Source organism: Colius striatus, chromosome 12 (genome assembly GCF_028858725.1).
Source record: "Colius striatus isolate bColStr4 chromosome 12, bColStr4.1.hap1, whole genome shotgun sequence".
NCBI lineage: Eukaryota > Metazoa > Chordata > Aves > Coliiformes > Coliidae > Colius > Colius striatus.
This window is the reverse complement of record NC_084770.1, coordinates 13,044,646-13,058,613: the sequence shown is the minus strand read 5'-3', so window position 1 is coordinate 13,058,613 and position 13,968 is coordinate 13,044,646. Positions and strand designations below refer to the sequence as shown.

General features: G+C 40.5%; 2 protein-coding genes across 4 annotated transcripts in view; one reads left to right on the top strand and one right to left on the bottom strand.

Annotated features, from left to right (window-relative positions):
- The window catches only part of COL4A4 (collagen type IV alpha 4 chain), a 72,683-nt gene extending 69,570 nt beyond the window's left edge, over positions 1-3,113 (bottom strand). For all 3 annotated transcript variants that reach the window (XM_062005571.1, XM_062005573.1, XM_062005572.1), the window contains exon 1: positions 2,768-3,113. The gene's annotated coding sequence lies outside the window, so the exon portion shown is untranslated. The remainder of the gene's footprint in view (positions 1-2,767) is intronic.
- COL4A3 (collagen type IV alpha 3 chain) overlaps positions 2,947-13,968 on the top strand; it is a 55,878-nt gene continuing 44,856 nt past the window's right edge. The window contains exons 1-2 of the mRNA XM_062005581.1: positions 2,947-3,159; positions 13,141-13,197. Coding sequence (XP_061861565.1) covers positions 3,076-3,159; positions 13,141-13,197 — 141 coding nt within the window. The 5' untranslated portion in view covers positions 2,947-3,075. The remainder of the gene's footprint in view (positions 3,160-13,140; positions 13,198-13,968) is intronic.

The following is a 13,968-nucleotide window of genomic DNA, read 5'->3' as shown; positions in this document are numbered from 1 at the left end:
AAGAACATGTATTCCATAGGACTTCTGCCTCATTCATGATGCATATATTCCATACTCTTTCATCCTTCTGCTTAAGCCCTATTTTTTTCTTTTACAGTGTCCTATGAAACTTTTCATTTCATACTAAATTCATGCAACTGTACTATTTCCCTCAAAATATCCCTTATCTGTAAAGAAAGATAATACTGTTATCCTTGTAACTGAGGAAGCAAAATCAAAGCTACAATCATTAAATATCAATTACTGTGGAAAAAAAAGACTAACTTATTGCAGCTTTCAATTGCTTTCTAGTGTCAAGGCTGACCCCTGTAATTCATGCATTGGTAGTTTGTTTGGGCTTTTTTGAAGTACCTCTACAGGCAGCTGCAGGTATACGTTTTGACACAACTAATATTAAGCCTGCCTGGCCAGCTGTTTTGCCAGATAAGATTGTCTTTCTGAGTTTGTAGCTCTCTGAAGGCATTATGGACTACAACAGTATCAGCAACACAGTCTGCATCGAGGTTTCATACACTTTCTTTGGATGGATGCCATCAATTATAGTAGCAACAAAGCAAGAGAGAGTATCACTGGCTGATCTTACCTTTGTTCCAGCCAAATGCTGCTTTCAAGCCATGTGTCTGTCCTAGAAACTCACATAAAGACACTTATGCTGTTATGTGAGAATCTCATAATGCAAAAATACTTGCTGTTACTTGCTGTTTCTTAACTGTAACACAGAGATCTAGCATCCCACTGGGCCACACCTCTTAGCAGCCTGCTGCTCAGGGTCAGTGAAATAGATGGTACTAGGGTAAGACTGAGCTCAAAGAGGACTTATGAAATGCTCTGTCTTTTTGGGGCATCTCCCTTGTTAGCATTATCCAATGTTTGCTTCAAGCTTGCCAACTTCTCTTTTTTTTTCTTTTTTTAATTTCCACATGGGGTTTCATCATTTGAAAACTGATTCAATATCTTTTTATTACAGCAGTATTTAATTCACAGGGTATTCTGTATATGTTCATTTATTTCTACTAACAGTGGCTTGCCTGCTTTTGTCTTCTTGCTAGATTTCTTTAGCCTGCTATTCAAGAGCTTGCCTTTTAAGTACTATCTTCTTTGCTCATTAAGAGTCATAGTGTTCATTTTGCATCTAAATTTGCACCATTTCCAACCACTCTGTTCTGCTGTAGTCTCACTTGCTCTGACCTTCTTGTCTCGGTGAACCTTGCACCTTTTTTTTTTTACACTTTTGTATAAATGACTCTCTGGTACCTTCTGCCTAACACCAGTTCTAATGTTACATTTCAGCAGTGGATTTAAGTACTTAAAATTTATAGGTGCTTATGGCTTACAAACAACTGTAGAGACATCATTTTTGTCCTTTTTATTCTCACATAAAAAAACAAATGTAGCATTGTTACAGTCGACAGGTTTACAAATCTGACAAATAAAATGTGTCAAGTTTAGTGGGTTTATTCCTAAGGTATTATTTCCTCTACATGGTCACCATCAACCTGGCTTGAAAAGAGCAGTTCTTTTTCCCTTTTTCTCTACACCTTGCTCTCTATACCACCTTGCTCTCCCTGAGGCTTGAGATTTTTAAGCCAAGATGATAACATTTGTGATGATGTACAAGATCTCCGATACTGAACATACTGCTCTGCTCTTCCAGGGATGCATTCTTGCTGCTAGTACCAAACTTTGGGGAAATGTAGCCTCTAATAACTAGCTTTCACAGCAGATTTCATAGAGGGTTGGTATACTCCCATATGTATAATAGAAGCTGTTTTATAAAGCTCTATAGTTAGCACTATGCTCATGAAAGGCTTTAGATTTCTATTTCATGAGTAGTTCTAAATAGATTTATACACATATATTGTATATTGTTTCTTTTTCTATATTACTCGTAGTGTTTATTAAAACCTGTAACATAGGACTTTCTATACAGCATTGACGAACACTACAGATAAGGTAAAGTAGCTGTGGCTGGCTTGGCCAACATAGACTCTTAAGTTTGTGCCATCTCAAAACAGCACGTTATTTGGCAAGAAGCTTCCTTGAACATGCAGTACTTTCATCTACAACATGAATGTGATAAACTTTAAAGATGTCGACACTTTACAAATCACATGTCCATTCAGAAAACCTTTAAATCATGCTAAGCTAAGAGGAAAGCCTTGAAAGAAACATTTCTCGCTGATTTCTCACTGATTTCCATTTATGCAGTAGGCAGCATTTTGTCCCTTCTGGGACTTCTTGGTCTCCGCCGTCTCATTAAAAAAGCGCTTCAGAGAGAGAAAAGCGCTGCTGAAGGAAAACACTGTCGCCAGTGCCCGGGAAAGCCCGGGCAGCGGAGAGACGGAGCTCTGGGCCGAGGGCCCGGGCTGCCGCCAGCCTTCCCTGGTACCGCCATACGCACCCAGCGCTGCCGCTTCCCATCTTACTCCCGCCCCGATCTAACCGAGCCCTTCTCCCCTCCGGGGCGCTCCGGGCGGGCCCAGGCCATGTCCTTGCTCGGGTGGTGCCCGGAGCCGCCCCGGGCAGGTCCCGGTCCCCGCTGCCGCCGCGCAGCCCCGAGACTGTTCGGGCGGTGCCCACCACCTGCGCCCTCGCGGCGGCGTGGGGGATGGACACAGCCCTGGCACCGGGGACTCCTCCAGCTGGCCCGGGACGGAGATGGCCCGTTAGCGACCTGCCCAGCCACGGCAGGCGTCGAGGCCAGGCGGGACGGCCCCTGACGAGCGCCAGGTGCCGCCGTCCGGGGCTGCCCCTCCGCGGCGCTCACCTTAGCTCCCAGGCGGGACAGCCCCCCGGCTCCTCGCTCACTCCATGCCCGCTGAAGACGGACGGACAGACAACGGCTGCCAGCGGTGCCCCAGGCAGCAGACGCGAGGGGGAAAGGAGAGGGGAGGAGAGGGGTGGCCCAGCCGGCCCCGCCCCGGCCCCTGTCCCCACCCCAGGGAGCCGAGAGCGCCGAGGCGGGTGCGAAGCGGCAGCCTCCCAGGCCAAAAGCCGCGCGCGGGCGGGGGGCAGAGTCGGAGCGCCCCGGGCCGAGCTCCGCGGGACGCCGCGCAGGAAGCGCCAAGCGCGGGGATGACCGTCAAGGGCTGCCCCAGCCGCCTGGCGCTGCTGCTCCTGCTCGCCCTGCTCTGGCCGGGCCGCGCCGCGGCGGCTGAGGTGAGCGAGCGCGGGGCGGAGGGGCTGGGGCGGCGCGACGGGACGGGACGGCTGCGCGGGGTCCCGCCGTGGTTGAAGCGTCACCTGGAGCAGAACAGGGCTCACTCCTTCGGCCCTCTCCGCCAGCGTGCCACGCTTGGGGTTAGCAAGTTGTGAGAATTTAAAACGGTGCAGCTGAGCCGCAGCCGGGCACGGTGGGGCGAGGGACGTCTACGAGGTACCGTTACCCCGGCGCCGCTGCCAGGCGGCGATAAGTGAAGGCGGGGAGGTCCCGCTCAGGGCAGCTCGTCACCGCTCGCCTCAGGTGCAAAGGAGGAGCAGAGGGTCGTAGGGCGGCTTCCCACGCTACTGGCTACTCTCCCGTCAGAGAACGGGGGGCCAGAGGCCTGCCACGAGCCTGGGAAGCGGCTGCGGAGGACTGTTCCGCTCCGCAGGAGACCGCGAGTGCGGACGGCAAGGACAGAGATGAGTCGGATGTGTTGCGGATGATCTCGGGTAGACACTGGCAGAGCAACACTTATCGTCAGGACCACCTGTGCCGCCTTCGTTACAGACTCACTTTACAGTTTGTCTTTCAGGTGTGATGATGAGTGTGCAACACCGAGAAATTCTTCTAGATCACATTGTAGTCCTTGCTCTTCTTTTCTCCTATCTGCTTGTATGATTTAGATCATACATTCTCAGCTTGGTGAAGAGCAGTCAGCTGTGAATGTAGCTCTCAACGTTTCTGTCAGTTGCCAAACAGAAAACTGCCAGTTTCAGTAGATTTCTGAATGACTTCAAACACAGGAAACAGTTTTAGTAAATTTCAAATTCCTGCAATAGTCAACAATGTTAATTTCACCATGTATGTGTGAGTAAAGCTCCAACGCAATACATCAAAATCCTTTGCTGACAAAACATATTGCAATTCACTTTTACAAGGAGAAAAAGTCTGATATTTCTACTTTGTTGCTGCTGAAATAGAGCCACATTCTCCTTAGATTATCTGAAGCAGGCTAATAATGTTCTTCTAAAATACTACAGCTCTTTCCCTCACACATTCTGGGTAAAGTGTCTGGAAACAGCATAAGCACCTTGCCAAGTATGCTTTCTTGCATAGCACTCTAACTTGCAGTCAAATGTAGTCATTTAACAAAGATCTAATTGTTTAGTTTGTAATGGAATTAAAATACCTTTTAGTTCTTATGTAGAACAGAAGTACCAGATCTATTTGCAAAGAACACATTTTCTGCAGAGTTGTTTCAGGCTCTGTTTAAATCTGATCCTTACTCTAAAGCAAAATGTTGAACATGAATAAACTAAAGACCTGCCTCTCTCTTCTACCCAGTTTACTGTTATGTGTTCTGTTCTCCATCTGCTGATACCTCCCATCGATTGCCTTGCTGCTCCTAAAGGGTGGATGTTATCATATGGGCTTCTGGATGTCTGTTACCAGGCATCCAGACTGTGTAGGAGGAACTGCTTTCACCCTCCCGTGACACACACACACAATTTTTCTAAGCCTGTGTTCTTGCAGTGTTGATCTTGTCATCCTGTTCTGTGTTTTTTATCTCCAAAGGAAGGGAAAAGTAGGTGTATTAACAAGTAAGACCCCACTTACTTGGGGCCCAGTAAAGCCTTTTTTAGCAACCTCAGTAGGATCCTAAAGTATTTGCCAGTCTTGCGGACTCATCTGCCTGAGTTCATTAGCAGCCTTTCTGCTTAAGGTAGATCTTAAAGCTCTGAGATGGCTGTTCTCCAAAGCATTGCTGTTACTAGATCCTCATTTACACTTAGGTCATAAAGACAGGATTTGGGATTGTATGAAGTGTCTTCTACTGAAATCTTGCTGTTTAAGAAAAAGTTTGAGCATGATGTATTGATTCAGTGGTGTTCTGAGAATTCAGTGGATCTCAAGTGTTGTCTAAGATTAGTTTAAACTGTATTTACAACCAGTAAGTGGGATCAAATGACATCATTTTTGTTCTTGTATGAAAAATGCTGATAATTTCAAAGAGAAAGTCCAACAAAATGTTCTAGATGGTGGAGGAAATAGAAACATTTTTTAAAATGTTACCTAAACTTCTAGTTACATATTAGGGGCTAACATTAATTGACATGAAATGGTTGATGAATAAAACATTGCATCTAGGCTGGACTGTGATTTAAAATCGTGCTATACTTCTATATGAACATAAATTGATATTTAACCAGTGAGCAATAATTTGGCTGTAGGCATGAATTAAAAAATGTTTCAACATAGAAAAGTTTTAAGTGTATGTCTCAACTCAGTAAGTGGTTTATTCCTAAAGACAAGAAAATAATTATTTTGTGGCTGCTGATGTTTATACAGCAAATGTTGGTCCTCACAGTCCTTCAGAGTCCAGACTTCACTGCCCTTAAGAAGCTGAACTTTCTGGCACCTGCTAGGGAGTGTTATTATCTGCATTCTTGGCCACTGGCATGCTCTAATCACATCATCTGAAAACTCAGCAGAAGTAGCATCTTCCCATGTCAAAGGCTTTTCAGCTTGCTCGATGTATTCCTTCACTCCAAATATACATGTTAGAATTCCTTGGATTTTCCCACTGTTCACTTAAGTACTTTAAAAGAGTAATACAAATTGTCAACATTTCCTTAGGGAACAAGATCTTTCTCATTCCTCAGGACTCTTTTTTTTTTTTTTTTTTTCATCTCAGGAAAAAAACCAAAAGCGTTGATTTGCTTTCTCATGGTTTCCTTCTGTTTAACAGCACCCGGGACTGATACTGCCTTGATGTAAATATACAATCCAATAAATTCTCCACAATGTGTCCTGTCTTTTGATAGCACCCATATACTTCTCATATGTCTTGAAATTAGACACTAATCTAAAAATATGCCCTGAAATTTGCTGTCTCGAATGACACTAATAACGTAGGCCAAGTTCATTAATACTGAATCGATACTGCTTTTTAGTGGCACTGATCATTTTTATGATGGCATCACATTAGCATGTGTTCAGAACAGGATAAAAGAGGGTTTCTACTTGAGCAAGACTGCTTGATTGCAAGTTAACTGCACCTCATGTTACTATCATTTTTTTATTTGCATTGTAATACAATTGCAGTATTGTATTGGCTCACAGGATGAAGTGCTCTGTATTTCCCTCAGTCATTACTTTGTATTTTTTCATCACATGCTGTTGGCAAAAGAGCAGAGAGCAAACTCAGTGACTATAAGACTTGAGAAGGTCTTTTTTGCATCCCCTGTCTCACTTAGGCTTATAGCCTATGACTAGATGCAAGTGTTCACATTTCCCAGTTCATTTAATTTTTCACAAGTGTTAGGATTTTCATGCAAGTATAAATTAGTCTTTTCCTCTCCATACAATATTTTTTTCCTAATGATATGCAAACTTTACTGCTGTCACAAATAGATCTTAATATATGGCTCTGGAAGTTAAAAATGCAGTGTTCTAGGTCAGCCATGAGAATCTCATAGACTGTTAAGAATGAGATGCAGGCTGAATTGCTTTATTTAATTAGAAATAAAGATGTTGGAGGGACAACTGAGAATTTTCCTTCTCTGCTGGCCTTTAGAAGTACCCAGGTTCTTTGTTGCACAGAGAGGGTAAGATGTGCACCTGAATATACAAAAGCATGTTCACTGAATATGTTAGAAAAACAAGTTCTTTGTGAAGGGCTCTCTTTGATTTGGTTAATATGATCCCAGCTCTGAAGTCAATGGGGGTGATACTTTGATAATTGGGCCCAATTTATACTAGACTGTTCTGATCCTGATTGCCTCTATAATTAGTTGAAATACAGACATCATTTCTATAGAGAAACAGGCCAATGCAGAGCAATGCATTTCCTACTGGGCCAAAAGAGTTAGCATAAATAAGCAGAGTTGCCGTAATGTTTGTGCATCAAAATCTTTGGAGTTCTCCTGTCTTATACCACATGGAGGCTTGCTCTGATAGCCATGAAATGTTAAATATGCTTACATGTTCCTGGCATCATACAATGGAAAGAAGATGAACCTCCTTGGGTGATTTTAGTAAACACCTGTGAAAAATCAACTGTGAACATTTGATATATAGCCTTTTTCTAACAAATCTACAAGGTAAATACACTTTTAAGAAGGGCTCTATAGCTCAAGTTGAAAAATATCATTAAAATAATCAAAGTAGGCATTCAAATACTGATTCTTTTTTAATTGCTTTGCATTTTGTATAGATGTAACAGCATTTTATTTCGAGATCTGTGCTAGCAATCTCTTCTGCAATACCTAAAGCTGATTTAACGGCATTGAAACAAAATACTTTGTTATTAAGTGCAACTAGTATGGGATGTCCGGTCATCTGTTTTACTGTCACACTCTCTCTCTCTACTGCCTAACAAAGTAATACTAGAAGGCTTAGTATGTTGGCATGGCTTACAGGAGCCCAGGAGGAAGGTGAAACACAAAAAGGCCTTTTTCTTCTTAACTGTTTACAGCCCTAGTCTCTTGTGCATGCACTGAACAAGTTCCATGTTGCCATACCTAGTACATTTTTAGTTCTATTTTCATTGTCTTTTCTTTTTATTTTAATTTGGCAGTTTTGTGATAGGGTGCAAGTCTCAGAGGCTTATAGGTTTTCCATTTGGCCTGGTTCAGTGAAGGCTTTTTAACTAGGGCTTTATGCTGCACTTTTCCACAGATCATTTTGAGGAAGCTACAAGAAAAAGTAACAGGTTTTTTTTAATCTCTGAAATCACAGAGCCTTTCAAAAAAAGGAGAAACCAAAGCAAGAAGCTTTCTCTGAACAAGCTGCTGTTGTTTTCATTGCTATTTGCACCACTTAACAGAAGATGCACACCAGGAATTTTATGAATATACAAATATACAAGCCTTAGGAGACAACAATTACAGTGAATACCATTCCCACACTCAATAGTTGGGAAGAAATACAAATTGTGTGCTGTAATGATAACCATATATGATAGATAGGCAAAAATTCAGTAGTTAAATGTGTATTTCTTTGATACTAGATTGCTGTTTTAAGATGATCCTCTGTTAGGAAGGAAAAGCACGGATGAATAAGCTGATTAAACACCCTTAAGAGTTTGCTACGCAAAACAAAATTCTGTGGCCTGAATTGCCTGATCTTTTTTCCCTTGTGGAAAGGAAGAATGTTTATTTCTTTTGTCTCTGTGTGCTGTTCAAGGTCAGAAGAAACCCGCAGAGATGGGGTTTATGGGTCTGCCTTTGGAGATTTTACTTGCCTGAGTGTATCATGAACAGTTTTATCCAGTTTCTGATAGTCCTCAGCACAGTGACTTCCACCCCAGTGAGATTATTTGTAGAGTAAGATATTACTCATTATAAATGTAAGTATCAAAACTTTCTGTGTTTTAGCAGAAGAAAGCAAATCATCATTATTTCTGTTTAAAAGAGGAGTAATTCTGTATCTTCTCTCTATAGACCAAAAGTAATGAAAACCCCCTAAATACCAAAGATTCAATTGGAAGCTTCAACTTATAGTTTCCCCAAACTGTACACAACATGCCAGCTATACAGATATATAGATAGGGAGTGGTCACCACTGCAGAGCTCATGAACAGTTTGAGTTTGTGAAAGCTGAAGGTGATGAGGTGGTTTTTTTTCAAAATTACAACATTTCACTTGTTTTATCCTAATGAAATTATGGTAACATGCAAGTGCAGTGAAGATTGCTAAGGCCTGCTCTTCTCATACTCCTTAACTTTTCACTGTCAGTGGAGAGAAGGGAGAAGCTCCAGGTAATTAATTGTACTGTATCTGCTTGGAGAAGAATATGGCTGGCACCATGAAAATTGTATGTGGAACTATGAGCAAGATGGAAAAATGGTGTGCTTTTGTAAGAACAGTCCAAACAGCTGTTACTGTAGTTTCTTGGAACTTCCATACAGTCAGGCTTGTTCATAGAAAAAAAAATACTACACAGCAAGTATATTGAAAAAAAAATAAATTGCAGAGTGTTTTACATTTGTTATATTGGTTTGGGGTTTTTTGTGATTGGTTAGTTGCTTTCCTCAAGGACATAATTTGTTCCATTTAAACACAGGCAAGAGATACAAAGAAAGTTCAATGAAAATTTTTGTTCCCATCTGTTTTATACTATTTTACCTCAAGTTTATGTTACTAGTGTTTTTGTTTATTGTAATAAACATGATTAGTTATAATGAAGAGATTTGGCTAACACTACAAAATTATTACACAAAGTTTTTACTGAACAGATTATTCTTTAAGAACTAAGAGAAGTTTTTCAAAAGGTTTAAAGCTCTGAAGTGAAAAAGGGTTTTCATGCACATGTTCTCTTGACATGGCAGTCATTTAAATCTGCATCTACAGCAGTTTCTTCTGTTCCTCCATACCAGTCATTTACTGTAGTTGGTTTGCAAATACCATTCTAAATGTATCTTGGTATTACGTAAAAGAAAACTCCCTTCCAAAAGAATTAAGAATAGAAAAAAAAGAAATTAAGAATAAAAAGTAAGAAAATTCTTAACCAAGTTCATATAGACACGTTGTGTGTTCACATTGTGTGATCACAAATTGTGTATCTCTAAGTTGACACTTCATAGAAACAGGATTGTGTCCGTGTTTTTTTTCCTGTGGTCATAAATGCCTAGGCCTTCTCTTCTGCACCTCACACTGAAAGCAGCACATAACCAGTAATACGAGGCTTATGTCACCAAGGAATGGTATTGATTCAGTAGTTATTCCCTGAGCAAGGTTCCCATTACAAGTGCTTAATGGAGCTTATTCAACAACTGCACTTTCTGTAGCATAACAGTTGTCTTCACTGTGTCCTTTGAGATCTGATCTCCCTACATTTGACATTATTGACCAAGTTGTCTATTAGTTAAAATTACAGGTGTATTACTTTACAATGGAAAGTCAAAATGAAATAATTTTTGTCGGGTGCTAGGTATTCAACTGGTAGGCAAAACACAGTGAGTGCTGGTAGCATACATGGCTGTTAACAGGAGTCTCCTAAGGTAGGAATGTCTGGCTGCCTTCCAGTTCACAAGTGACTACACAATGTTTCAGGGTTTGGGAACTGACATATTTTCCTTCATCTCATCATCTCCTATTTCTGCTCTATGTTGTCTATACTTATTGAAGGCTTAATAATTTGGTTTAGTTGTACTGGTCCAGCAATCACTAAAAAAACACAAAGTTCTCCGTGGTCTTTGATAATTTTAATGAATTCATGTTTGATGCTTAGAATGCATGAAAAACTTTTAGTATACAGATTGTAATTGTGAGACTGGTATTTTGTTTTGATAGCAAAGTTTTGGAGTGAGGGGACTTCATTCTCCAGTACCTTGTACGCTACATGGTGTTTTGCCGTTGTGCAACGTGGGGAATATGCTGCCAGGGTCACGTATCTACTAACCATGTCTAGATAGAATTACTGACTGTGCTGGTCTAGCTGAGTATCCTAACACAGGTGCATCAGACTCAGAAAAAAGATTTTCCTTGTATAGCTTTTTCCACAGTGGGAACTGTTTTCCGTATACCTCTGCTCTCAGATCTTCTGCCTTAGCAGGTTAAGATAGATGTTTAAAACCACAACTAGGTCCAAGCTAGAAGCTTTAGCTATCACCATAGTGTCCTTCAGAAAGTGCAGCATTGCACATCTCTATGCTGCATACATATCCCAGCACAGTTCTGTAGTGTACAGTAATGTTAAAGCAAAACTTTCTACTTATTATAATCATAATGCTTTATGGTCACCTTTAGAGAACATCAGAGAAATGGGCTCTTTGTAGTTTTAAGCACTGTATTAATGTCAACTATTTGAGCAATATTGTTCTATGTGCTTAGTTGTGGTTTATAGACACAGCTGGAATGTGTGGAGTGATTGCTCTGCACTTGAGAGAGCTCAGGAAGAATTCGGAAATCTCAGTGTCAGCATCCCTTGAACATTCATAACCAAGACTCTTAAAGGAGATGACTCACAGATACATCATTTTCAATAACTGTTAGAAATTAAAAGTTACAGAAAACTCGTAATCAGCTGATAATTTACTTAGAAAGGACCACTGCCATGACCTGCCTATCTGTAGGCTCTTCAGGATACCATTAATGAACAGAAAGATGGAAAAAGAGGAAAAAAAAGTGGCATCACAGAGAAATAGACCTTGTCCAATAAGTCCTAATAACAGGATAGGTGAGATGCTAATAGTAAAGTTTAAATGAAAAAAAATCAGGCTTGCATTTTTAAAAAGTGAGCCTGATCAGCCATTACAACAGCCAATGAAGGAAAGTGACAGCTTCACTACCCACTTGATGGAAGACACCTGGGCTATTTTTACTGTCCAGAGTAATTAATGAATATCACTTGCGCTGCTTTTAGTTCACCTTAATTCCTCATGTGGCACAGTAATCCTTCATTCATGTTAACCAGGATTTACTTTTGGAATCAGTGGAGTTCACCCATGAAATTAAAGACCAATGAAGCCAAAAGTGTAAAGTTAAGTTCAACTGCAGCCAGATTACTGTATTCCTACAGAATACAATTAGTATAATGTCATCTTTCTTCTGGGTGTCTTTATTACTTACCCTGTGTGGTCTTGATTTAGTCTTCGTCTGCAACATACTTAAAGAATACAGTGCCTTTTGCCTGCTGCTGCCTCTCTGTCCTGGGTGTAGTGTTTTTAATATAAATATGTATTTTGAAATCATAGCTGACCTCCTCTGATCTTCTGTGAATCTGAAAAGGCAAGCAAATACTCTGACTGTTCTGCCATCAGATATGTCATTCCAAAGAGATCGATGGAGAAATATTGGCTCATCACCCTTACTGGCTCAGTTTGTCAGTTCCCCATCTTCCTGCCGTTAAATTGTTTCCAGTATGACTGTAGAGCCCCACCAATGTGAATGACAGGACTCGGTTTTTGCTACTAATAGAAGTGCCTATCACTGTTTGCTTTTTTCCTTACATTAATGCTTTGTGATGTCGTTTGACATATTCAGGTTTGATAACCTCCCTAAATACATTCTGTGGCACCCTTCATATCACTGTCTGTATTGGCAAAGTGCCGTGAGCTGTGTAAGATTCTCCACTCCACTCCAAATTAAGTGGCCAGTAGCAGTGTCTGCATGTTAAGACTATTTCTGTTGTGTTTTGTATTTACATCCTTCCTTGGGATGCTGAACATTGAATGGTAATCATTTTTATGCAGCTCCGCAGAGTGGTACTGATGTCCCTTATTTTTAAGAGAATACTTTGGGATGGAAGGTGCTGGTTTTGAATAGGGAACCAGAAAAATGTTTTATTACAGACTATTCCAAATTTGAGATATAGATCATTTTATCCTCTGGTATTTATGCTTAAAAGTTTAAAATACCAGTCATGTAACTTCATGAGAATTTAGCTTACCCGGTGCCAAACTCATAGACCTTACCAAGAAGAAATTGGAATACTATTTGTGGTTAATTCTGCCCTAATGTTTATTCTGTGTCTCTGGTAATGTAATAATATTGATTAAAGTATAGTAAAGGTAGAATTATCATATGGTTTTTGGCTAAATGACATCCCTATTCTCCAAATGTATGATGCAGTACCACTTGAATTCTAGTTGTCAGATCCAGGGAAAAAAAGAGTTTACATATGCATATATGTATTGTTTAATGTTTGAAACTCTGAAAATCTGGCTTGAAACATCAAGTAATCACATGTTGATCTGTCTATAGAATACAGATAGACACAGTAATCTCATACTGATATTATAACCCTGGTGGTGGTAAGCATGGCTTTTTGGCTTTTAATCCCACTGTAGAATTATACTAGTGCCCTTATCTGCCTCAAAAGTCGGTATAGAGGAATAATGAGCTCTTTTCTACTGTTAAGAATTGCCACTCTTACAAGCATTTTTTCAAGTTTTATTTGTCTTACTAAAACCACTGAGATCTCATTTGTCCCTCACCAAACACAATGAGAAAAGTAATTTTATTAAGAAGTTTGTCTGTCTTGTTTTACAGAGCTGTGTATGCAAAGGTAAAAGTCCCTGCTTTTGTGATAGCATGAAAGGTAATAAGGTAAGAACAACTACGTTTTTCCTTTTTTTTAAGATTCGCTTATAGCTGGATATTGTATTGTATTAGTTGAATTGATGCAGTGAGTGAATTTATTGTGTGATTGTATTCTGTCAGCAAAGTCTAAAGAAAGTTGTAACAGAAACGCGCTACCTTATGAAATTGTTAAAATAACGGGGGATGCAGTTTAGCTAAAAATACCTTTTTTTCTTCTTTAAGTGCATTAGTTTGTTTACAGCATTGCATGATGCTTAAACGCCAGCAGATCAGCTGTCTAAAGCACTAGGTCTCTCACAAACGCCTAACAAATGCCCATAGATACCATTACCCTGGCAGGAGCTCTCCTGTTACAAAGTTCATAATGCCATCAGAGTGTCATGTTTAGTGCTTCCCCTTTTCCATATTTGGACCTTACTAATCTCCCCTGCTTTTCCTGTTCCTAAAACAAAGCTACATGTGCTGGCATCAAACAAATAAATCTCCTATGGAACAAGACAGGGATGAGTTTCTGCATCCTAATCACAATCACCTTGTCAGCATTAAGGGAACAGCATCAAATCCTTCAAAAGTAACCGAGCCACAGCTTTGCCTGTTGCCAGTAGGAGTTTGGCAGAGGTTCGGAGTGGCTTTTGGGCAAACCTGAATTACACAAATGCCAAAAATTCTTTCAAATTGTAGTTGGAAAAACAACTGATTCACAAATGAAAGGGGCATTATTAACGAAGTCGTTCTCATTCAGGCCAACTGTGGACACTGTGATTTGCCATACTAAAC